Source organism: Panthera uncia (genome assembly GCF_023721935.1).
Source record: "Panthera uncia isolate 11264 chromosome B2 unlocalized genomic scaffold, Puncia_PCG_1.0 HiC_scaffold_24, whole genome shotgun sequence".
NCBI classification, from domain to species: domain Eukaryota; kingdom Metazoa; phylum Chordata; class Mammalia; order Carnivora; family Felidae; genus Panthera; species Panthera uncia.
The window spans coordinates 105,257,549-105,281,936 of record NW_026057580.1 but is presented as its reverse complement, the minus strand read 5'-3'; the positions used below and the strand labels follow the sequence as shown (position 1 = coordinate 105,281,936).

Here is a 24,388-nt window from a genome sequence, read left to right as displayed (position 1 = left end):
TGCAAAAGCTATGGTCATTAAGTCTGACTGTCCTGGAGGTCCCTCTTCTCCATTGCGGTATTTGTCTCTCCGTCGTCTCTTGGCTGAGCAAACATTTCTGGCTCCTTTCCCAGGCAAAGTTCTCTGGCCTGTGCTTTTGACTTCACCAGCTTCAGGGCTTTGCTCACTGAATTCACGATCCACCCTGGCATGTTCAGTTGCTTTGTTGGTACTTGGAGTGCAGGTTGACCCCAAGGTTCTTTTTTTTTTCCTTTTTTAAAATTTAATTTGTGTTTTTAATTTACATCCAAATTAGTTAGCATATAGTGCAACAGTGATTTTAGGAGTAGATTCCTTAACGCCCCTTTCCCATTTAGCCCATCCCCCCCTCCCACAACCCCTCCAGCAACCCTCTGTTTGTTCTCCATATTTAAGAGTCTTTTATGTTTTGTCCCCCTCCCTGTTTTTATATCACTTCCTTTCCCTTATGTTCATCTGTTTTGTCCCTTAAAACCCTCGTACGAGTGAAGTCATATGATATTTGTCTTTCTCTGACTAATTTCGCTTAGCATAATACCCTCTAGTTCTATCCACGTAGTTGCAAATGGTTGACTCAAACCTCTTAACTATCCTCTTAATGAGCAGATGTACTCATCTGTGAAGCAGCAGAGGCTAACATCCAGCCTGCTTAATCAGACAAATCAGCAACAGTGATCAATTCAGTAAAAAATGTCTAATTCCAATCATATTCATTCCTTCTTTCTGCTGAGTCTTCTTTTTGGTCAAACTTGCCTAAAAAACAAACATGCAAACAAATACACAGACATAACCCATAGTGACAGCTGCTATTGGTGTGCTAGTTTGATGACTATTATAAAATTTTCCTGGAATGCTTTGGTCCCTGTGAGCCCTTTGGTCTCTGTGAGCCCTTACCACGGAGTAAATTCTTCATTGAATCTATACACACCAACCCCCAATAGTGAGTTCCTCAAGGTCAGGGACCTTTAGGTCGTTATCATTGTTATAGTCCCAATGGCTGGTATAGTACCAGAAAAAAAAAAGAAAATATTTGCTGATTTAATAGAAGAACAGTATCATTCTAACTATATGGCTTTCTGAAAATTACACTGCACTTTGCTTTTTATTTATTTATTTTTTAATTTTTTTAACGTTATTATTTTATTTTTGAGACAAAGAGAGACAGCATGAACAGGGGAGGGTCAGCGAGAGGGAGATGCAGAATCTGAAACAGGCTCCAAGCTGTCAGCACAGAGCCCGACGCGGGGGCTCAAACTCACAGACCGCAAGATCGTGACCTGAGCCAAAGTCGGCTGCTCAACCGACTGAGCCACCCAGGCGCCCCTTTATTTGCTTTTTAAATCTTGACTCCTGTCTAGATACAATGTAACATGACCACACCTACTTCTCTCTTTCTTCCAAACTGTTAAAATGACTTTACATATTCTTCTTGAGCTGGTATTCTCTGGTGTTCCAGGACCAGAGGCTAAGAATCCTTAAGTGTGTTTGCCCCCAGGCTCTTTGTAACTGGCTGCTTCTCCGGATAATCCTAACGTAGTCTGCTGCCCCCAGGTTCTCCAGCTGGGTCACCTGACTTCTCCCTTGCTGGCCACTTGACCCTCCCCATCCTCTGGATTGTTTTCATCATAATATTACACTCAACTATCTGGAGGGGATGCCTTTTTTTTTCAAAGTGCCCCAGATTTGAGATTTATTGAACTTCTATCATCCATTAAGGAATTCTTGTAGCAACAAGTGATATCCGTCGTCTTGAATTATTTAACTCACTTTGTTGCTTAAGCCAACTTCTTGTCTTACCGGATTGTAAGAAATGTAATTTAGAGTAGATATAATGTTGTATAAATCATATATCACAGAGGTCCACAGGATGCTCAGAAAAAAAAAAATGACAGACCTTGTAGGAGATAAAGTTTGTATTCTTTTCTCAGTACTCACAAGAGTTTGTGTTCACACATCTGCACTCTCCCTTTTGGTATCCTGGAAAATTTTTGATAGACATACTGATCAGAATTCAGAACTCTGTAGAACAAGGTAAAGCCCACCCTCCCACTAAGACTACACTTTCCCTTGATATAATTAACATAAATCCAAACTGAGATGAGCCAAGTACCCAGGATACAACAAGAAAACCCATCAGCGCTCATATAATGGCCTTTTGAAAGAAACTGGTTTTTTGCACGTTATCTTTTGCACTGGGTCCTGGGGATATGGGATGAATGCAATAACCCTGGCTTCTGCAGGGTGAAAGCCTGAGGACTGAGACGGACAGGGTGCATGAGGTCATAGAACGGGACAGAAACAGAATGGATATGGAGGAGGAGCCCTGTACTCTCCTCCCTCCCTGGGGTCAGTGTGATACTGCCTGTGGAGGTGATGCCTGCGCTGGCATTTGAAAGGCCAACTAGGAAGGAAGCAGAGGAGAGTAGAAGGGTTTTCACAAAGGAGGAATCCTCGTGTATGCACCAAAAAGCAGAGGGTCTGGGGACAACTCAGGAGTAGAGCATGAAGTCAGAACAGAAAAATGTTAGCGATGAGGCTGGAAAGGCAGTCCTGGGCCATTTTCTGATGTGAATTCCTTGAAATATAGGGCAGGATCTATGCACAGCATAGATGGATTGAAATCCCCGGATGTATATTGAGTGCATTCAGAGAAATCATAGGGGATGCAGGTAGCCAGCCCTGTGAAGGTCCTCAGCATCTTCGTTTTCTTTAAAGGCATGTTAGCCGTGAGCTCTTGTCTGGCTACTTCTCCAGGATTGACTATCTGTTGCACTCCCGGATGTCAGAATTCAACTTTTTTTTTTTTTTTTCTGTTTTCTTTAGAGAGTCTCTGGATAAGCTTTCCCAGAGAGGGCAGCTTCTCAGCGAAGAGGGCCACGGGGCTGGAAAAGAAGGACGCCTGTGCTCCCAGCTCCTCACCAACTACCAGAGCTTACTCAGAACGACCAAAGAGAAACTCCGGAACTGCCAGCTGGCCCTGCAGGAGCACGAAGCCCTGGAGGAAGCTGTGCAGAGTATGTGGTCCTGGGTGAAGGACATTCAAGACAGACTGGCCTGTGCGGAGAGCACCGTTGGAAGCAAAGACACCTTGGAAAAGCGGCTGTTACAAATACAGGTAAGTGGAGAACAGCTGCCAGACACGGACAACTTCTAAAGACCAATTTGCTTAGATTCACAAATATCTGAGCTGGGTCCTAATTGTTCCGTGAGCCTCTCAGTGAAGATCATGTGGGCAAAACAGAGAAATTGGAGAAAGGGATACGGAGGGATCACGCTTCCCCTTCAATAGCTTCAAAATAATTTTTAATTTCATTTAGTAAGTATTCAGCAGATGTTATGGGATACTGATTCTACTCCAAGCACTATGCAAGTCATTGGGGAAATGGAGACAAAGATTGGTGCTTCCTTTCCAGTTCACAGTCTAGTGGGAGAGACTAACCTGTAAATAGTTACCTGCAATAGCCCATGGAGACAGGGGCCATGACCAAAGCAAACAAGTGTGTCCACCAACCCAGCCTGCAGTCAAATGAAGGGGACCTTGAAAGATGGGAGTTAGCCAGGCAGTGATGGGAGGGGTCTGTTAGGTTTCTGACAAGTGTGTCTTCATTTTTAAAATAATTTTTTACTTTGAAACTAACATTCAGTAAATGTACCCTTCTAGGTTAGTGGTCCAGAGTTTTCCAAGAATTTAAATTGGAGTTAATCCTTGACTCCAAGACTCCTGATATCTGATGTTTAAATAATTAAATATCTGGGGCGCCTGGGTGGCTCAGTGGGTTGAGCGTCCGACTTTGGCTCAGGTCACGATCTTGCGGTTCATGAGTTCGAGCCCCGCGTCGGGCTCTGTGCTGACAGCTCAGAGCCTGGAGCCTGCTTCCAATTTTGTGTTTCCCTCTCTCTCTTTGCCCCCTCCCCCCACTCGTGCTCTGTCTGTCTCTGTCTCAAAAATAAATAAACATGAAAAAAATTAAATAAAGCATCATTTTGCACTAGGGTCCAAGGGTTTCTTGTTGTGTTTTCATTTTAAAGTGAGTAAGGTTTCTCATGGGAAACATAACTGTTTTTAAAAATATGAGAAGGTAGGGGCACCTGGGTGGCTCAGTCGGTTAAGCATCTGACTTCAGCTCAGGTCACGATCTCACGGTCCGTGAGTTCGAGCCCCGCGTCCGGCTCTGTGCTTACAGCTCAGAGCCTGGAGCCTGGTTCAGATTCTGTGTCTCCCTCTCTCTCTGCCCCTCCCCCATTCATGCTCTGTCTCTCTCTGTCTCAAAAATAAATAAAAACGTTAACAAAAATTTTTTTAAATATGAGAAGGTTCTAATATTCCTACTGACAGGAATTCACTGTTCCTTCATAGGACATTCTCCTGATGAAAGGGGAAGGAGAAGTTAAGTTGAATATGGCCATTGGCAAAGGGGAACAGGCCTTGAGAAGTAGCAACAAACAAGGTCAAAAGGTGATCCAGACTCAGCTACAGAACCTTAAAGATGTGTGGGCTGATATCATGAGCTCCTCCCTCCGTGCTCAGAGGTACAGAGCCTATTTTTAGTGTTTATTTTCCTAAATAAAACCTCGTGGCTTAGTAAATGATGGAACAATGCTGAGAGTATCCTGTGGTAGAGTTACCAAGCATATTATTTTAGCTAGTTATATGCATACTTCTCTTTGCCTAGATTATACTTTCTGTAATGACAAAGACAATTTTGTTTGTTTGCTTGTTTTGTGCATGTGTGCATGTGTGTGTGTGTGTGTGTGTGTGTGTGTGTGTAATATTTACATCTCCCATAATATCTCTCATGGAATCTTGCACACAACGTGGGCTCAGTAAGATCCCTCCTTTCAATTCATCAAAGCAAGGGTGTATGGTCTTTAATAACTTTAATAATGTTTCCCTTTTTAGAGGAACATACAGGGAATTAATTTGTTAGCAACTGTTCAGCTTAAGTGTTTATCTTTTTCTTAATCAGAAGTAATGTCACCCACAATGGGGCTGTGGAAATGTGTGTAGGCTTTTAGATTGTCCCAGTGATGGGCGCATCCCTGGCGTTTAGTGACTAAGGCGAGGAGAGCTTATGTCCTGCGGTGCGTGGGGACGTTCTCCCACACCCAAGGATCCTCCCACCTGGGATTCCGTAGAGAAGACAGCAATGGACTAGGACCAAGTAGAGAAGATACTGATTGTTACACCTGGTGTTGTTGCAGTTAAATTTATGAGTGGAGAGTGCCACCTTCCTTTCTTTTCCACGCATCCGCAGATCATCTGGCTGGCTGGTGGGACCAATGACCTTCAGTCAGAATTCTACTAAATTACATTCCAGCAGGCATATTCTGAAAGCTGTATATACTTTTAGGTCATGGGGGAAGTGTGTGCTTAATAATAAATAAATGAATAGCGTAAAAAACAGATGAATAAAAGATTAAAGCTCATCACAAAACAAAACATAACACAACACTGCAGTTATCCACTCCAGTGCAAACGGTGAACCATGGTTATAACTACATTTTAGAGACTTTGTTTGTTTTGTTTTGTTTTCTTTAAATACAGAGCATAGGTGGTGACTCCCAAGGCCAGCAGGACTTTGAATCCCACGAATAACTTATAATGGTCCACAAAGAAAGAAATCAGATCCCCTGGTTCTATTATTCTAGAATGAGGACTGCTGGAGCGTGAACCAAACCTCCCAGTGCTTGGCAATAGGCTGGCTCCATAAAAGGGAATATGAATGTGGGTGAATGTTTTTCGGATGTTGGAATAAAATGTTAAATACAAGAAGCAGATTCAAATCCTTGATTCTGCTTTTTTTCAGTAAGAAATTAAATTTGACAACCGCATATTAAGCAGTAGCAGCGCTCCAATTATCGAGCTAAAATAACGAAAGGAAACAAAGTAGTTTTTGCTCTTTAAGTGCTCAGAGGATAGGGTGGGATGCATTCTAAAACGCTCCGACTCAGATTGTGTTACTAAGACACTGTGGGCTTGTAGGATAAGGCAGGGCCTGGGGGTGCTTCTGGAGAGATGAGATTGATTTGGACTTTCTAGAAAATTCTTTAAGGAAAGGATAGCACTTCAAAGTACCTATGTTGAGGTTTCTGTTGGTGCGAAAGGAGCAATTTGAGGGGATGCTGGAAGTACATTTACCGCAGATAGAACTCCAGGATCATAGGCTTATATGCAAGGGGTGCTTGCAATGGTCACTAAGATGAGTTTAGAGTAGTCTGTAAAGCTAAATAATGGCATTAACAGATTTTTTAAATCTGTTTTTAAAAAATGCCAGTCTGGAGAGCCTTTTATTTGACAGTCTGGAGAGCTATTTACTTGACTATTACTTATATGACTTATATGACTATGTTTCTTATAAATATATTAAGCCCTTTTGTCCTTTACACATTCAACTCAGGAGCACTAAGCACTGTCCATTTTTTAAATGAAAATCAATCTAATAATATTATGTACTTAGAATACCTTAAATTTTGAATTCTAGTCAAGAAATAGTTATCAACTGATTTTTAATAAGGTAAACTGGGTCCAAGAAAATTAAGAATTGGTATATATTAAATAAAATGTAATTGGTGCCCCAGTACTGATGTTTTAACAACAAAATACATAACTTTGCTTACTTAGGTCCATTAGCATTCGGAAGACAAATCTAGATGCCTGTATGACCGTAACATCTTACTTCAAATTCAACATAGATCTCTTTTCATTTGAGGAAACTATTGTGGGTCAGAAAAGCAGTGTTTTCATCACAGAGTAGCCTTCAGTAAAACAGCTTACATGGATGCAATGCCCTCCTACTAAGTTTTCAGGAGGCATGTCAAGATAACTTATTTTTGTGATGTGTGACATTAATTCTAGCACTTTGGAGTCTGTGATTAGCAAATGGAACGACTATCTAGAGTGGAAAAACCAGTTGGAGCAGTGGATGGAATTCGTAGATCAAAAAGTGGAGCATCCTCTACAACCACAGCCAGGTCTGAAGGAGAAGTTTTCCCTCCTGGACCACTTCCAGTCCATCGTGTCTGAGGCAGAAGATCATGCCGGAACCCTGCACCGTCTCGCCTCGAAATCCAGGGAGCTCTACCAGAAGACTGAGGATGAATCTTTCAAGGAAACAGCTCAAGAGGAACTGAAAACACAGTTTAATGATATAATCACTGTTTCCAAGGTTAGTATTTTACATTGGAGAAAAAACTTCAAGGGTTCAGGTAAAGAATATACTCCAGGTTGAATTATAGGGGATCTGGCTGCCCTAAAGCTATTTGTATATTTAGTGAACGGTTATTACATAAAGATCATTACTCGCCTATGGATCCCCGTGAATCCTTCTCTTTCTGCAGTCTTGGGATTATTTTTATTCTTTGTTTTTCACCGTTGTCCACTTGGGATATTAGTCCATTTGTTTTCTTTGTTAAGATTGAGCCTCAAATGTCAGTATTTGCAGTTCTTTTTCTTTTGTTGGCCATTTGTATCTGTTGTATTAAATGCGAGTCTGTTTACCTCCTAGATTTCAGTCGTGTACAACGTATGTTGTGCATTTCTCATTGTAGTATAAACTGCCTTTTCCTATTCTTACTCTCCAGATATAGGCTCCTTTATGTAAAAACAGGCTTGTTTTCAGTTCTCTCTGATGCTTTACTTTCCCCCATGAATTTCTTTTGTGTATTTGTGACAATGTTAAAGGAAATTAGGGAAAGATTTTTTTTCCTTTCTTCGTTTTCCTTTGGGGAATTCTCTTTGTATTATTAACACTACAGTTTTTAACATATGTGTTAGTTTATCTTAATTTTTATTTTGCTAATGGTTGCTAATGGTTTAGCTCTATGACTCTGAGGTCAAAAAGACCTAAATTTGAACTCTGCCTTTGACCCTCTTTTGGATGTGTGACTTTGGGCATGTTACTTAACCTCTGTGGCCTTTGGTTAAGTGCTCTTTCCTACAATATAGTGATAAGAGTATCTGTATGACAGGAATGTTGAGAGGACTAAATGAGCAGATACATTTAAAGTGCTGAGCAGAATACTGTCCACAGTAATTACACTGGAATAAGACTCTAATAACACACTAATAATATACTGTATTGTTGCCTAAATAATAGTTATAATAATTATTAAATGGGTTAGTAGCGAGGGATGTTAGTGAACGTTCATTCCTCATAGATTTTTGTTCTAACCTAAAGTAAATTTAAAGGAAAATGGTTGCTTCCTTAAAGTCTTTCAGTCTAACTAAGATTTGATGTCTTCATTCTAAGATATTAAACAGAAAGTTCAATAATAGGAATGAAATCATTAAGACACCTGTTCTTTTGTCTGACTCATATTCTCAAAAAATGCCCAGTGTTAAAGTATCGTTTTCTTTGTGCACTAGGAGAAAATGAGGAAAGTGGAAGAGATTGTGAAAGACCATCTGATGTATTTAGATGCAGTCCAGGAATTCACAGATTGGCTCCATTCAGCGAAGGAAGAACTTCACCGGTGGTCAGATATGTCGGGAGATTCATCAGCCACCCAGAAGAAATTGTCTAAAATTAAGGTCAGAAAGCGCACAGATATTATAACTTCATTGTTTCATTGGTTCTTGAGTATGCCATCCCTATGATGAAGGTTCTGTGGGTGAGATTGTTAGTTAAAACGTGTCCTGTTTTCTATTTGTTGATGTTTATTACCTTGCACCTCACAAATTATAAACAGAAGCAAAAAGGATAAAAGGAATTCAAGACACTTTACACTTGTGAGCAGAAATGGAACATTCTCTGTGTATACTCCCATATGCAAATTTGCTCATGGGAGACTATGAAATATTAGCCAGCTTGGAGGGCTGATGGAACCAGATACTATTTTCTAGCACAGTGATGAAAAGGCTTATAACATAACTTAGTTAAGTGAATTTGAATAATAACTTGGAAATGTCATCCTAGATGTTTTCATCTGCTTTTCTAGCCAACGGTACAACAACATAATGGAAGGCAGTGCTTTAAAGAACATTAAAATTCTCACCTAGTTTATTCCCTTACAAGGGAGCTGGACAAGTGTATTTCTAGTTATGTGAATATTTAATTGCAGTAATTGCCCCCCCCCCATGGAAAAAAATAGATTTGAATCTAAAAATTAAGCAATGATAGGGGCAGCTGGGTGGCTCAGTCAGTTGGGCAACCATCTTCAGCTCAGGTCATGATCTCATGGTTCATGGGTTCGAGCCCCGCGTCAGGCTCTGTGCTGACCGCTCAGAACCTGGAGGCTGCTTTGGATTCTATGTCTGTCTCTCTCTGCCCCTCCCCCACTTGTGCTCTGTCTCTCTCTGTCTCTCAAATATAAATGAACATTAATTTTTTTTTTTAAATTAAGCAGTGATGAAACCCTAAATGGTTTAGTTGTGGATGAGGAAATGTTGGGAATAAATAGTGTAATTATTGTAGGAATTTAAGATTCACATTGTGTTCTGATCCCTGAACATCAGAATATAAAAGTCCTATAAATAATAGTTGATGACAACTATAATAACTACATTTTGACAATTTATTTATTTATTTATTTATTCATTTATTTTTAATGTGTATTTTTTATTTTTGAGAAAGAGAGAGAGAGAGAGAGCACAAGCAGGGGAGGAGCAGCAAGAGGGGGAGACACAGAACCTGAAGCAGGCTCCAGGCTCCGAGCTGTCAGCACAGAGCCTGATGTGGGGCTCAAACTCACAAACTGAGAGATCATGACCTGAGCCGAAGTCGGATGCTTAACAAACTGAGCCACCCAGGCGCCCTGAGAATTTATTTTTAAGTGCTTAGAAAGTATGATTTAAATCTTACAGTGACCATGTAGGTTTAAAAGGAGATAATCACACAAAGCACCTTTTGAAATTCTTATAATCTGTGGGATTCTTTAAAATGCTTCTTTGATACATTTCTCACTAATGTTTTAATTTATTCATCCATCCATTTATCCACTTATTCAACCAAGGTTGTACATTCCCTCAAGAAACCTGCAGTGTAGTAGGGAACAATGATGCATAAACTGATGTTTATAAAATAGTACATCAGATGTAATGTGAGTTCACTCTACTTCTAGCTTAGGCTCTGGAATCAGATGCCAAGGCTGCATTCTGCCTCTGTTGATTTTCTAGCTGTGTTGGGCAAATCACTTGATGTCTGTCCTCAAGCTTCAACGTCTTAATGGTAAATTAATAACAATAGTACCTCGATCACCTAGTGGTTTTGAGGACTTAATTAGATCATGCACATAGACCATGCACATGGCATACACTCAATAAGAAAATTCAACAGATTTGGTCAACGAGGGCTTTAATTGGCTAGAGAATGAAAGTGGGGGAAAAGTCAAGAGTGATGGTCTAGACTTTATGCTCTTCCAAACATATGGGAAATGTAGGAGGAGGAGGAGGCAGGAAGAAATTGGAATTTGGGAAGGAGAAAGTCAAGCCTGGCAGAGGGTGACACTCTGAGGTCCAGGTCAGTCCAGACTGGAGGCTGGTGTGTGGGTGGGCGGGGAAGGACCTTGGAGGAAATGAGCACCTCCTCTGACCTTCAGCATCATCTCCTCCCACACTCAAGAGTAACCGCCAAGAAGGGACAACCTCAAAGCCAAATATGTGTGTATAAGGGATATATTGCATATGATATTTTTAAATAGTTAAACCCAAGACAAGGAAATACATATACAAGTCATTTCAAAACACTTTAAAGTGATGACATTCTTGTTCAAAATCCGGATGGGTGGAATTAGTGGTTGCAAATATTGAAATGTCCCATTTTCTTGCCTAGGAAAACTGAGATAATGCATTAGAGAATGTTTTGGGAAAAACTGATTTTTGACTACTGGTACCGTTTTAACTCCAAATTTGAAATCACCCATAAAGGCAAATTATTAAGTATTTAAATCTAATGATTAGACATAGCTCTTTTTTAAAAGCTATATATATATATATATATATATATATTTTTTTTTTCCCCAAATCACTACTTACTGTATGCACTGATAAACAAGGAAGACTTTTAGAAACCTCCTGCCAAGAAAAGGGTGGGTATGTATATTAAATGCTAACTGTGTAAGGATTCATGTGATTGCCCTTTGGACTATGATATAACTAGATACTTTTAAATTATCTATACTAAAATTTGGCTCTTGTATATAAGTGCAAGAAGGTATATTTATTTTAAGCGAATCTAATGAAATATGAACTGAATTATATAGGTTCGTTAAGACAGTTTGTATTTAACAGAACCTATTAAGGATGCTTCATACTTAACACTGCTATTTTTCTACACTTATTAATTCGTAATTGATTTTCCTCTTGAAGTTTTTTCCCTAATAATCATCTTTTCCTTCGATTTAAGCCAGAAGTCATAATTTTGTATTAATACTAACAAAAACTTTAGCAACGAGTATATAAATGTATAAGCAGCAGATGATGAGGGCGCCTGTGTGGCTCAGCCAGTTGAGTGTCTGGCTTTGGCTCAGGTCGTGATCTCATGGTTTGTGGGTTCAAGCCGCATGTCAGGCTTTGTGCTGACAACACTTAGCCTGCTTCAGATTCTCTGTCTCCTCTCTCTCTCTCAAAAATAAATAAACACCAAAAATTAAAAAAAAAACCCACCAGATGATGAATTAAGTGAGAGATTTTAAGACTCTATTCTCAGAAATGCCGCTATTTTACCTAATTTGTAACGCACATTTTAATTTTATCTTGTCCTTTAGAGTATTTGTGTACTTTCAGCCTAAAAGTTATGCCTCCGTTGTTAAACTTCTGGTGAGTTTCTTAAAAGTAAAAATGATAGCAATAAATGAACCCAGTCTAAAAGTTACTTTGCACTCTTGGCTACGCATGTCTGTGAAATATTCGTTGTAGTTACTATGAAAATGTTTATTTAAGGTACCGCAGTATTTGACGCTGAGGAGGGCTCATTCTGTGGTTGTGTCGGCTTAGCGTTGAGTCCTGGTGGCACAGAACTGACCTAAGCCGCTATCTTACCAGAAGGGGATGGAAACGGGGGACAGACCGCGAGCGGAGCAGGGCTGCCGCTCTGTGCCAGTCCCTGCTCACTTGTCTGTCACCGTAAGGAGAAAGAGCACATTTACACATTTATTGGAGAAACACACCGCAGGCGAAAGTTTATATCCCTTTGTGTCAAGACAATTTCACATATTCAGACAAGGCCTGATTTCAGGGGCCCTGTTCAGTCTGTTCCAGGATGCTGCGCATTCCCTGGCTTCTTTTGCCTGAAACCTCAGCGCTCACGAGGACAACTCTCTGCTCTCGCAACTCAGGGGTGGGCGGATGAATTGATTCCGGTCCCCGCTCTGTACACGCTTGTAAACTCGCGGCCCGAGTGACTCACGGCCTCCTCGGTTGCCACGGCGATGTTCCATTACAGGAGCTGATGGATTCCAGAGGGATCGGGGCAAGCCGCCTAAGCAGAGTGGAGTCGCTGGCTCCCGCAGTGAGACAGAACACAAGTGCCAGTGGGTGCGAGCTCGTGGATGCCGAGATGCAGGCCCTGCGTGCCGACTGGAAGCAGTGGGAAGACAGCGTCCTCCAGACGCAGACCAGCTTGGAGAACCTGGTTAGCCAGATGGCCCTTTCGGAGCAGGAGTTCTCCGGCCAGGTGGTTCAGCTGGAGCAGGCCCTGGAACAGTTCGGTGCCCTCCTGACAACCTGCGCTCGGCAGCTAGCTCTCCTGGAGAGCAAGAACACAGACAAGGAGATAGTGGAATGCTGGCGGAAAGGACAAGTAAGTTGGCTTCCTGTTTTCTCCTGGTGGTTGTGCTAACACTTTTGTTTGGTTCTCCTTGTGGCCAGAAAGAAATGCTAGCTAACTAAAAACATGCCACATTCAGACTTGGAGACGTATTTACCCAACTATCTTCACAGATCTGATCGGTTTCCTTCTCTCAGAAGTCAGGCTGTTGTAAAACTACAGATATAGGAGAGAAGGAGTTGTTAGTTCTCATAGAAAATGTTCACGGTCAGTGCAGACATTTTAATTTCATTCTTATGGTGTAAGAGTTTGTAATATTGTGTTCAGCCATTCAGCCTGAAAACTAGCCTGTGGGTAGAGGCATAAATAGACGGAGAGTCATAGCTGGTGTTCTGCCAGTGAATTATTTCCAACAATTAAACGATTGAAGCTATAGCTTAAAAGAAGCATTCGGTAATCTCCTAAAGCACAACTATTAGTTTGCACCCTGATTAGCTCTCCTCGGGGTGGTTTTGACAGCTGGGCTTGAATTAACCCGTCAACATAACTCCCGTGTCATGCTCGCTGGGTTGTCTCCCAGGTCTTTTCTTTTGCTTTTGTAACTAATGGCAGCTCTTTCAGAACATGAATGTCACAAAGCCTAAAAGGGATAGTAAAGAAAGAGCAGAAGCTTGAAACCCTTTCTTCTACTTTTAAATGGTATCTCAAAAGACTGTTGATATTTGTAGTTTTGTAATGCTCGGAACCATGGATATCCTTAAAAGGAAGTTTCAGTGAAGTTAACTTCTCTGTTTCTATTTATGTTATAATCATTTCAAAATAGCTTCAGCCGGTAAGAAAGTCATGTAGTATTTCCAACATTGTCTTGTTCTAAATCAAGTATTTCAGACAAATATAGCACACTACAAAATAAAACTTTATTCTTATCTCTTTATGATATTTTATTTATAATGTTTCTAGCTTCTGGTTGCTTTTTTCCTGATGCCTGTGCTGTCCTTTAGATATAAGCACCAGAGTAGAGTATAGAAAGCAATTCTGTAAAACAGAGACAAGTTAGTTGGTAATAATAGTTCCAGGTAGTCAGTATTATTCACTCTGTTATAAAAGAAATAAGTTATAATATTTTTATTCTCTTCTGTTTCTCTTCCTTCCCTACCATTAACATGAGTGAAATTTTTAAAAAGAAAGTTTTGGTGGTACTTAAATTATATTACTCTTCTGAGCTGTCGTTTTTTACATTGACACTATTAGTGAAAATAAGTGAAGCCTGTAGAAAATCCACGTGATGATGCAAAAGTAAATGTGGGTTTTCAGTTTTACTAACAATTCAACGATGACAGCCCTCTGCTTACTGCTTCTAGGTTTGGTTCCACGGCTCATGCTTTTGATGACAATAGTACGTTACCTCTCCAGGCTCAACTTTTCTCTTATTTTTATTACTAGTATAAGGAAGAAATGGTAATCATGCAATGGGATAGAAGTGTTAGCTACTGCTAAGGGAGCAATCATTTTACAATATATAAATGTATCAAATCGGCACATTGTACACCTTAAATTTGTGACAATGTTATATATGTTATATGTTAATTATATCTCAGTAGTGCTGGTAAAAAATGAAAAAGTAATTTTTAAATGGAGATAATACCTCTATTACAATGCATACATAGGAAAATGTTACAAAATAATGCATTAGTTAGGATTCTTAACAACATTGTTCTGCTCTTAGGGAGCAATCATAATAATCATCATCATAATAATAATTGTTGACAATCATAATAATAATCACAGACCTTCATAAGTGTTTACTTTCTCTTTTGCAATTAAGTGATGATACCCAAGAAATATTTTAAAATATAAAAAAGGATCATCATCTATAAATTATATACAATCATGTTGCAAAAAGCTTATTTGCTGTTTGCGAATTTCATATTTCTTAATATCCATTGGGTTATTCGTGTTTGAAATTTAGCAAATTTCTTAACTTTCATAACTTCTAAGGAAAAAAATGCATTCCAGGACTTAATTGAAACAGAAATACATAACCTGATGTTTATATAATGAAGGACTCTACTAAGATGCTTTAATCTGTGATGAAGTTATGGGAATTTGTTCAGTGTAAAATTTTGGCCAAAGCTTTTCACTTTTGATATCAACTACTTTATAAATAACTAATTCGAATCTCTATTTTTCTTTCTTTTTCTTTTTTTTTTTTTTTTTGCATTTTTGGTATGTAAGTTTCTATAGTTACTACTAAGTTCTTCCTTAAATAAGGGATACAATATGGTATAAAATAGTAGTTACTACTATAGCATTAGAGTTTCAGAGAGAAACTTTCTAGGTATCATAAATCTTGTAAATAAGAGTATGGTAGACTCCTCTGGCCCAGATGCTAAGATAAATAAATAATTTTAAAACCAAGAGAACACCATCCCTCCTCTCAGAATCACAGTCTAAGTAGAAAGGCCAATGGGTTCAAAGCCAATGGAATGCTCGATTGTGATGAGCTGACAAGGTGTTGTGTGTCTTCAAGTGAGAAGTCCCTACCAATAGGTGGGAAGGAGGGCAGAGAGTCCTTAAAGTAGTTGTCATTTGAGCTGAGTCTTGAGGTTTGTTACAGGTGACATGGAGAAAGGAGAAACAGTCCGAGGACCCAAAATTAGTGAGGGACAAGAAAACACAGGAGAGAAAACTGGAGAACAGGATTCAAATCGAGAGGGCATTATGCCATGCCAGAAAGAAATGAAGGATGTGTAATGGAGACTGAGTCAGATACAGAGAGAAAGAAGTAACTGAAAGAGAGTTAAGACACATAGACTGGACTTGGTTGTCTCCTGTCTCCTGGCAGGGCCAAGATGTAGCTTAGTTTTCTGATTTAGATCAGCGGGAGGAAGGCGGGGCCATTTACTAAGATGAGGAATGAAACACAGACTTGGGTTGTTGAGAGGTGTGGTTTTCTGACAAATCTAGGCCATGTCTCGATAAATATCTGAGAATACTGACAGTAACACCAACAGCTATCTGAGTAATTACTCATCTTCTTGACACTCCTCCTTCCCCCTTAATGAATTATTTTTTTAAGTCTTTTCTTTTTATTTTATTTTTTTATGTTTCACTTATTTTTGAGAGAGAGAGAGAGAGACAGAGTGTGAGCAGGGGAGGAGCAGAGAGAGGGGGAGACACAGAATCCAAAGCAGGTTCCAGGCTCTGAGCTGTCAGCACAGAGCCTGATGCGGGGCTTGAACTCATTAACTATGAGGTCATAACCTGAGATGAAGTCAGGCGCTCAACTGACTGAGCCACCCAGATGCCCCAATTTTTTTTTTTTTTTTTTTTTACTGTGGCAATACCATTATTTGTATGGTCGCATTTAAATATTTGGGCATCATTTACAGGTTAGGCATTCATCAGTGTGCCAGGAATTGTGCTAAGTGCCTGACACTTGTGATCTCATTTGCTCCTTGTGGCAAACCCATAAGAGCCCCTGTGTAACTCCAGGGATCATGGCCTTGATTTTAGAGATGTACTTGTCAAGTCTCAAGACTTTGTTTTGGGTTAGAGAGTCACAGTACTGTGATTATTCAGGTGCCTCTCTCATCTGTTAAATTGTGAGCTCTTCAAGTACAAGAATCATCTCTTCAGTCATTTTGGGGGTCCTAAAATCCAGAAAATTGATTGTCACATATTTATCAAATATTTGATGACTGAATATGAAATGAATGAATTACTAGGTAGATCGGATAGGTGGGGTATAAGACATTTTTAATGTGAAAGTTAACTGTACATATTACATAAAATCAATTGTTACATATATTTTTTAATCCAAAGTAAGTAGTTCTTTGCTTTGAAATGATTTCTCTTGGGACACCTGAGTGTCTTGGGATGCTCTTCATTTCGGCTCAGGTCATGATCTCACACTTCGTGAGACTGAGCCCCACGTCGGGCTCCATGCTGTCAGCGTGGAGCCTGCTTGGGATTCTCTCTCTCCTTCTCTCTCTCTGCCCCTTCCCTGTTCACGTGCCCTCTCTCTTTCTCAAAATAAATAAACATTTTTAAGAAGAGAAATGATTTCTCCTTACCTTTAAACAATATACATGTCTCCAATGGCATAGTCAGACCGTTACGAAGCAATTGAGGTTATTTCCTCTTTTCTTTTTCTTGTCCCACTTTGAATTATTTGACAACTTGATCATTTGATTACTTGGCAACATTTGATGCTGGAATGCCTATCCATGCCTAGAGAAGGATGGAAATAAGCCAAGTGCTCTTGCCTGGCACAAGGAATCTGGAAAATAGGATGTATTTCTTTACTGAATCTATTATGTTGATTCTTCCCTCATAATAATTTATAATATGACTTACGCACGTATAGTGTGAGGATGTGGAAACTACCCAATTTAAGTGCTTGCTTCTCTGTCTTGTTATTTTCTAATAGGAGATACTGGATGCCCTACAAAAAGCAGAGCCTAAAACAGAAGATCTTAAGTCTCAGTTGAATGAACTTTGTCGATTTTCCAGAGACCTGAGTACATACAGTGGAAAAGTTTCTGGCTTGATAAAAGAATATAATTGGTGAGCATGGACCTTATTGTAGTCAAAATATTTTTATACAAAGAAGTAGTCGGAGTTTGTTTAAGGCATGATAAATTAATCATTAACTACATTACTAAATTTGACTGCATATTCTAAGAATTGCTGATTCTACCAAACTTTATTTTAATCCATTTTTATCATTTTTTTTCCTTTCTTTAAACATTTCAAATCATGGTTTTAGTCTTTGTTTGCAAGCATCCAAGGGCTGTCAGACTAGAGAACAGATTTTACAGCAACGGTTTCAAAGAGCCTTCAAAGATTTCCAGCAGTGGCTGGTTAATGCAAAAATCACTACGGCCAAATGTTTTGATATACCTCAAAATATTAGTGAAGTTTCAACCAGTCTTCAGAAAATACAGGTAAGAATGCCAAATATCAATGCTAATCACAGTGCTTAAGTGGGTTAATACGGTGCCTCTAGATCTTTTTATAAGCCCATTAAAAATTGTGTTCAGGAAACTCAAATTTCATATACATCTTTTCTTGAAACACTTCATTGTCTATGTAAAGAGAAACTAGTTCATTCACCCAAATGCATCCTGTATTTACACATGAATAGAGATGTAGACACTAATAAAAGTTCTTTATATGTGACAAGCATTGTTCCTGAGCATGCTAAGATTTTTCTCACTTAATTTTCACAGGAACCATATGAAGTACATGAGAGTATTATTCCCAATGTATAGAGAGGGTACATTATTCCAGATGCGTAGAGGTCCTAGTAATTTAATGTATGCAATAAAAATGGTTTATTTCATCTCTGTGCTTTTATCGAGAAATAAGTAGAAAGTCAATGTATTTTAAAGCACAGAGCATTGCATTAGGCCTAATCTTAACATTTTTCTTGGTAGGAATTTTTGTCAGAAAGTGAAAATGGACAGCACAAGCTAAACGTGATGGTGTCTAAAGGAGAACTTTTGAGTACTCTGTTGCCCAAAGAGAAAGCGGATGGAATCCAGGCCAAAGTTGCCACTGCAAAAGAAGATTGGAAAAAATTTCATTCAAATCTGCACCAGAAGGAATCTGCACTAGAGGTATAATAGGCGACCACATGGATGGCTTCTCTGTAGTTTGTCGTTGTAGTCATTGTCAGTTAAAACCACACCTTCATTATATCCAAATACAGTGCCAATGATTTTTGGTCATTCCTCTCTGAATATTAATAGATAACCAGATAACTGTAGGAAACAGCTCAGTTTTAGAAGTGGGAGCCTCACCAAGGAATTCAATAGCTCCTTGCCTGGTAAGGGCTGTTATAGGCTTGCACTGTCCCGCCAGGAACTGTTGGTTTTTACTTTTAAACAATATCACTTAATCATTCATGTGAAATCCCTCAAGTTTGGAAGTTGTTCAAGGAGAATGAACAGAAATACCCATGTAAGACTACAAAAGGCTATGGATGGTAAGGTATATTATAACTAATGTGGATATCAAGCGGTAGGTTTTTAGGAGTTAAGTGTGCAAAGATCCAATGGTTATGCAATTTTCTTTTATTCAGAAACAACGTGAGTTGAATTTATTAGAATCATAACACAATTACTGCCACAATGCAATTGATTTTTTTTCTTGTGAGATCGCCTGTTTTGTATACCAACTCTTCTCTTAGAGGAAAATTCAGAGGCATGGAGAGTGATTTTTTCCCTTTAAACCAATACTTCCTGGCAGAAGAGAACCTTTATTTGATTTGATCATAATTAATGCAGGGTGGGAAAAAATAATAATAGAGAATATTGGGAAAGAGAAAAAGTGTGTTCCCTCAGTTATTCCCTAGCCCGACACTATTGTAATTCTTCTTTGTTTTTTTTAATATAGTTTTTTTTTAATGTTTATTTATTTTTGAGAGAGAGAGAAAGTGTGTGCATGCACACATGCATGGGCTGGGGAGAGGGGGAGGTGGGGGACAGAGGATCTGAAGGGAGCTCTACGATGACAGCAAGAGCTCAAACTCAGGACCATGATATCATGGCCTGAGCCGAAGTCAAACACTCAACCAACTGTGCCACCCAGGTGCCTCTATAATTCTTCTTTCTAATGGTGGCTATTCCTTCACGGCAGGTATCTTCCATTTTATAGAGAGGGATAACCATTGTGCAGTGCCTAGAAATTTACTCATAACCTTACAGAGATCCTTAGTGCGATGTGGCCTGAGCTCTGAAGCGTCTATTGTCGAAGGTAGTATATCTAGCCTTGATTACATGATTGCCTAGTTCAAGAGCTGCTCAGCCAGGAGGAGATGAGTAGGTGAGGAATAAGTTCTTTTGGCTTCCTTATCTTCCTTCCCTTTTTTCTCCCTCCCTACCTTCCTACCTTCCTTTCTTCCTTACTTCCTTCCCTGTTTCCTTCATTTATATTAGGAATACAATAGAAACAATATATACCAGCCACTATTTTAGGAATACAAAAGGGCTAGTCTTTTCCCTCTGCTCAGGGAGTTTACTTTCTAGAGAGAAAAACAATATGTAAAGAGATGATTGCAATATAACATAGATACATTCAGGATATGGCCGTCACTCAAAGAAGGATGCAACTAACTCCACTTGGAGAAATCAAGAAACGTTACCAGAAAGGTGACATTTTAACTGAACCCTGAAGGCAAGACATTCTTTGAATTTGCCAAGGCTGATGTGCATTTCAGGTAGAAGGAACTGAATGTACAGGGCCAGCGTGTTGTGTCAGCAGGGGAGGACTTTGGGAAGTTTGACATCCACAGGGGGTTTTGTGAGGAACAACAAAGATAAGATTGGAGATGAGGATTAGGGCAAGATAGGAAGTGTCTTGTGTACTAAGCAATTTGATCTTGACTCTTAACCAGGGTTTTTATCTGAACCCCTGAAGAGCATTTATGTTCTCAGTTTTCCCAAGGATGTAACATAACCCGTACCATTTTAGATGCATAAGAAAATTACATAGTAATTACATAATTACATAGAATGGATTCTTTAGGACACTAGGGCTCAATTCTTTCTAAAAATCCTAGCTGAAAAGGTTGAGTGAGGAACCTGCTGGTCTTTAAGCTGGAAATAAACATGTCAACTCTGACCACAGTGTAGACAAGAGTGGGGAAGCCGGAAGACCAGGGAAAGCTTCTCATAATGGTCAAGATGAGAGAGCTGAGGGCCTGAGTTAAGGAAATGAGAACGGACAGAGAATTTATATTTAAGGTAAAACACAACAGGATTTGGTAGCGAATTCAATGAGGGAACATGGGGAAGAAGGGTAAGTTAAGTTTGAGTCTAATTTCTAGTTTGGAAAGTGGTATGAATGGCGATGCTATTATCTGAGACATGAAAATGGTAGAAAAAGTAGTTCTGGAGGGGGTAGCAAAAATTAAGTTAAATAGGCCTGTGAAATATTCAGCAGGTAATGCCAAGAAAGTAGCAGCAAATATGAATACCAGGTCCCAACAGAGAGGATGGAGCTGTGGTAGGAATGATAGTGACCATTTACCAGTGCAGGCACTATGGAAACACTTCCCGTGTGTCAGTGCATTTAATCCTCATAACCGTTATCTGAAGTAGGAACTCGCTTATTTCTGTTGTGTGGATGAGGAAATTATGGCAAAAGGTGATTAAATGATCTGCCAAGTTCTCACTGCGAGGAGGTGACGAGATTCAAACCCAGGCACTCTGACTTAGAGTGTTGCATAAATACAGTTCTATAAATAGGGGGTTTTAGGAGTTTGTAGGTGGTCATTGAAACCATAGAAGAAATAATGGAAAACACATGCAGAAGGAACATTTATTTATGTATTTTAAAATGTTCGTTTCCTTGTTTTTGGGAGAGAGAGTGAGCACAAGTGGGGGAGAGGCAGAGAGGGAGGGAGACACAGAACCTGAAACAGGGTCCAGGCTCTGAGCTGGCAGCACGGAGCCCGATGTGGGGCTCAGACTCACGAACTGTGAGATCGTGACCTGAACCGAAGTTGGACACCTAACCGACTGAGCCCCTCAGGCACCTCAAACCATATGCTATTTCTTATCCCATCATTGATCAAACTCGACAAAATATTTGTTAATATTTACTTATATTTCTACGGGGCCCTCCCTTCACAGAGCTTGTAAGCTGGTTGTGGAGACAAGGCATGCCTGCATGACAATCCATAAAGTACATATTGACTGGTATAAGCAACAAATGTGATAGAAGTTGAGAAGTGGGTATGAACTCTGAGGTGGATTGGATAATGACGCAAAAACTCCTTTTTGAAAAATTTGAGACTAAAAAGCTCTAAAAAGATGGTCAACATTTATACAGATGCTAAGGTGAAAGATAGAATGTTCTATACATCAGGACCGGGGTAGGAGGGAAGAAGGACTAGGGGGTCAGACTGTGTTGGGCCTTGAATGCTAAGTGCTAAGTAAGACTTTGGACTTTGGACTTGCTATTCATTTTTTTTTTTTATCCCTAATGTGATCTAAAATCTGGTAGAATCTAAAGATCCAAATGAAGGACTTTGAAGTGAGCGCTGAGCCTGTCCAGGACTGGCTGAGTAAAACTGAGAAGTTGGTGCAGGAAAGCAGCAATCGCCTGTACGATCTGCCAGCAAAGAGGAGGGAACAGCAGAAGCTCCAGGTAATGAGACCATGTGCCCTTCCGGCCACGTCTTTACCCCTGTCCTCTGCACAACCTTGCATTCAGGCGCACCCTGGAATTAGGTCATGCTGTCTGGAGATGCAGCGTACCCTTTCCCTATTTCTGGCAGATTTTATGTTTTCTGGCTTTCCTCGGAGGTGTGATCTGTTTCCGTCCTGTAGTCTGTCCCGTGTGTAGCCTGGAAATTGTAAAGCTTTCAGGGCGCACCAATTGCATGCCATGTTTATTTCCACGTTCTTTGGGCCAAAGCTCCGTCCGCGGTGTGCTCTCCCCCAGCCTCTTAATAGTAACTTGCTTGTGCTTTTCAGTCTGTCCTTGAGGAAATAAACTGCTACGAGCCTCAGCTCAACAGGCTAAGAGAGAAAGCTCAGCAGCTGTGGGAAGGACAAGCTGCCAGCAAGAGCTTTATGCACAGAGTGTCGCAGCTGTCTTCTCAGTATCTAGCTCTAAGCAATCTAACAAAGGTAACGCCTGCCATGTGCTGTGTGTGCGTGTGGTACCGGGGCCACCCGTCTGTGCAGGGTGTCCGCTGGGTCAGGGATAAGGCGTGTGAGTGTCTTTCCCAGCCTCCCAATTCAAGTCACGCATTCGTGCAGTAGATCTTCGTGTGATTGACGAGAGCTAGGGAGGCTTCAGAGATTGAAGAGATTTTCCAAGCTCTATTATTGCACAAGATCGTCTCCTCAACACTGAAATGGTATGTTTCCCAGAGCTTTTATCTTGAAGACTCAAAGTGGAAACGTAAGGCAAAATTCAGAGTTTGGGGCCTAAACAATCTTAGGTTAAATTATGTTAGAAAAACAGGAATTCAAAGCAGTTTAAATTTTAGTAGACTACATTATAAGGAGTTTGGATCATTTTTTTTTTTTTAATTCGTCTGAATTCTTTATGTTATTAATGGTTCTCAAGGACGTGTTGGTGGAGAGTTTCATTTCGGATTCTAGAGCAGAGCTCAAAATTGGCAATGATCTGTATAACTGATTAAATACCTTTTCTAACAGTTTAATGTAAATGGGATACCGCTATGACCTAATTTAGAACATTCAGCAGGTGTCATGCAGGCCCGTCTCGAACTTGTGAGCTCAGGTCTGCCTTGAGCTTTATGTGGCTTTAACATTTGTTCCCTGTATTTTCTCTTTTGCATTTCAGATCTTAGAGTGTAGGGAACCTACTGTAATATGGCTTCATCTATTTTAGTGTGGACTTATTTCTGGTCTGCTAATTTGGGTCCTCAATAAAGCATCACTGACACAGTTATAACTAGTAGGGGTCTTGTAGTAAATAGTCTATGCTTACACCCATTTTTTTCTATGAATAAGTTACTTTTTTGTCTTTAGAAAATCTGGCATATATCTGAAATTAGAATGAATTAAGGGCATCTTTATATTCCTTGCATTTATTTAGATAGCAAAAATCAATAGATACTTGAATGCTTTAAGAGCTATCACCATAAAAAAAAGAGCTGTAAACATAGTCAAAATCTTCACTGTGTTGGATATAACCTTTAGTTAATCACTAAAATCATATCCACGGTCCCAATTTTTGAAACGTAGAGCTATTGCAAAATCTCAGACAGATGTCTTTTTGACCTGGTCACAATGTAGGTCATACGGGTACGGGGTATCCATTGAGCCAAATGTAGTATGGGAAAGCTAGAAAGTACCGTGATTCATCTCCCACACAAGGCGTTAGGAAGCGATTTTGCCGATTCCGGAAAAACGTCACAGTTGTCATGAAGAAGAGTAGTGACTAAAGTGAGGGCAGTCAATTGTAATTGTTCTGCTTTGGGCCCAGGTATTCCGGTCACAAAGGTACTTCCCGCATCTCAGGTTAATACAGACTTGCGTCATATTTGTGCAGCATATGGACCCGTGGCTGATTGCAAATACTTGAAACCAATGGTTAGCTTTACAGTTTGAGTGTCTGTAGGTTGTAAGGTGGAATGGACCGCTGGAAAACGATTCCTGTCATTTCCAGGAGAAAGTGTCAAGATTGGATAGAATTGTCGCAGAACACAATCAGTTCTCCCTCGGGATTAAAGAGCTACAAGACTGGATGACAGATGCGGTTCACATGCTGGACTCTTACTGCCACCCAATATCCGACAAAAGCGTGCTGGACAGCAGGATGCTCAAGCTTGAGGTGTGCATCTTTAGAGAAGTGTCTCTAATCTACAGAATTTGTCTTTCTCAGAATTTCTCAAGTCTCCATCTGTTTGGTGTGATTATGTCCCACTGTCTCCACAAGCAGTCCAGGAATGCTCCGTGGGTGTGACCCTGTATGCAGAGGGGTGGCCTTGCCTAAGCATCCCTGAATCATTTGGCCCCATATTCACTTCTAAGTGCTTTACAAAAATTAAACAAAAATAGCAACCAAATGTGGTTCCTTCTCGGATATAGTTAAGAGGCGAGTTTCCAATTACATCATAGGACATTTATTCTTCGAAAATATTTCGATGAAACTTTTTTAGAGCAAGCCACTTCCCA

General features: G+C 40.0%; 1 protein-coding gene across 11 annotated transcripts in view; it reads left to right on the top strand.

Moving 5' to 3' along the window:
• The window catches only part of SYNE1 (spectrin repeat containing nuclear envelope protein 1), a 477,690-nt gene that overhangs the window by 233,951 nt on the left and 219,351 nt on the right, over window positions 1-24,388 (top strand). For 9 of the 11 annotated variants that reach the window (XM_049653080.1, XM_049653082.1, XM_049653084.1 and 6 more), the window contains 11 exons: window positions 2,842-3,133; window positions 4,376-4,548; window positions 6,875-7,184; window positions 8,384-8,548; window positions 12,399-12,755; window positions 17,155-17,291; window positions 17,494-17,671; window positions 18,164-18,346; window positions 21,738-21,881; window positions 22,211-22,366; window positions 23,880-24,044. In XM_049653080.1, coding sequence (XP_049509037.1) covers window positions 2,842-3,133; window positions 4,376-4,548; window positions 6,875-7,184; window positions 8,384-8,548; window positions 12,399-12,755; window positions 17,155-17,291; window positions 17,494-17,671; window positions 18,164-18,346; window positions 21,738-21,881; window positions 22,211-22,366; window positions 23,880-24,044 — 2,260 coding nt within the window. The other 2 variants (XM_049653085.1, XM_049653088.1) reach the window with 2 other exon arrangements.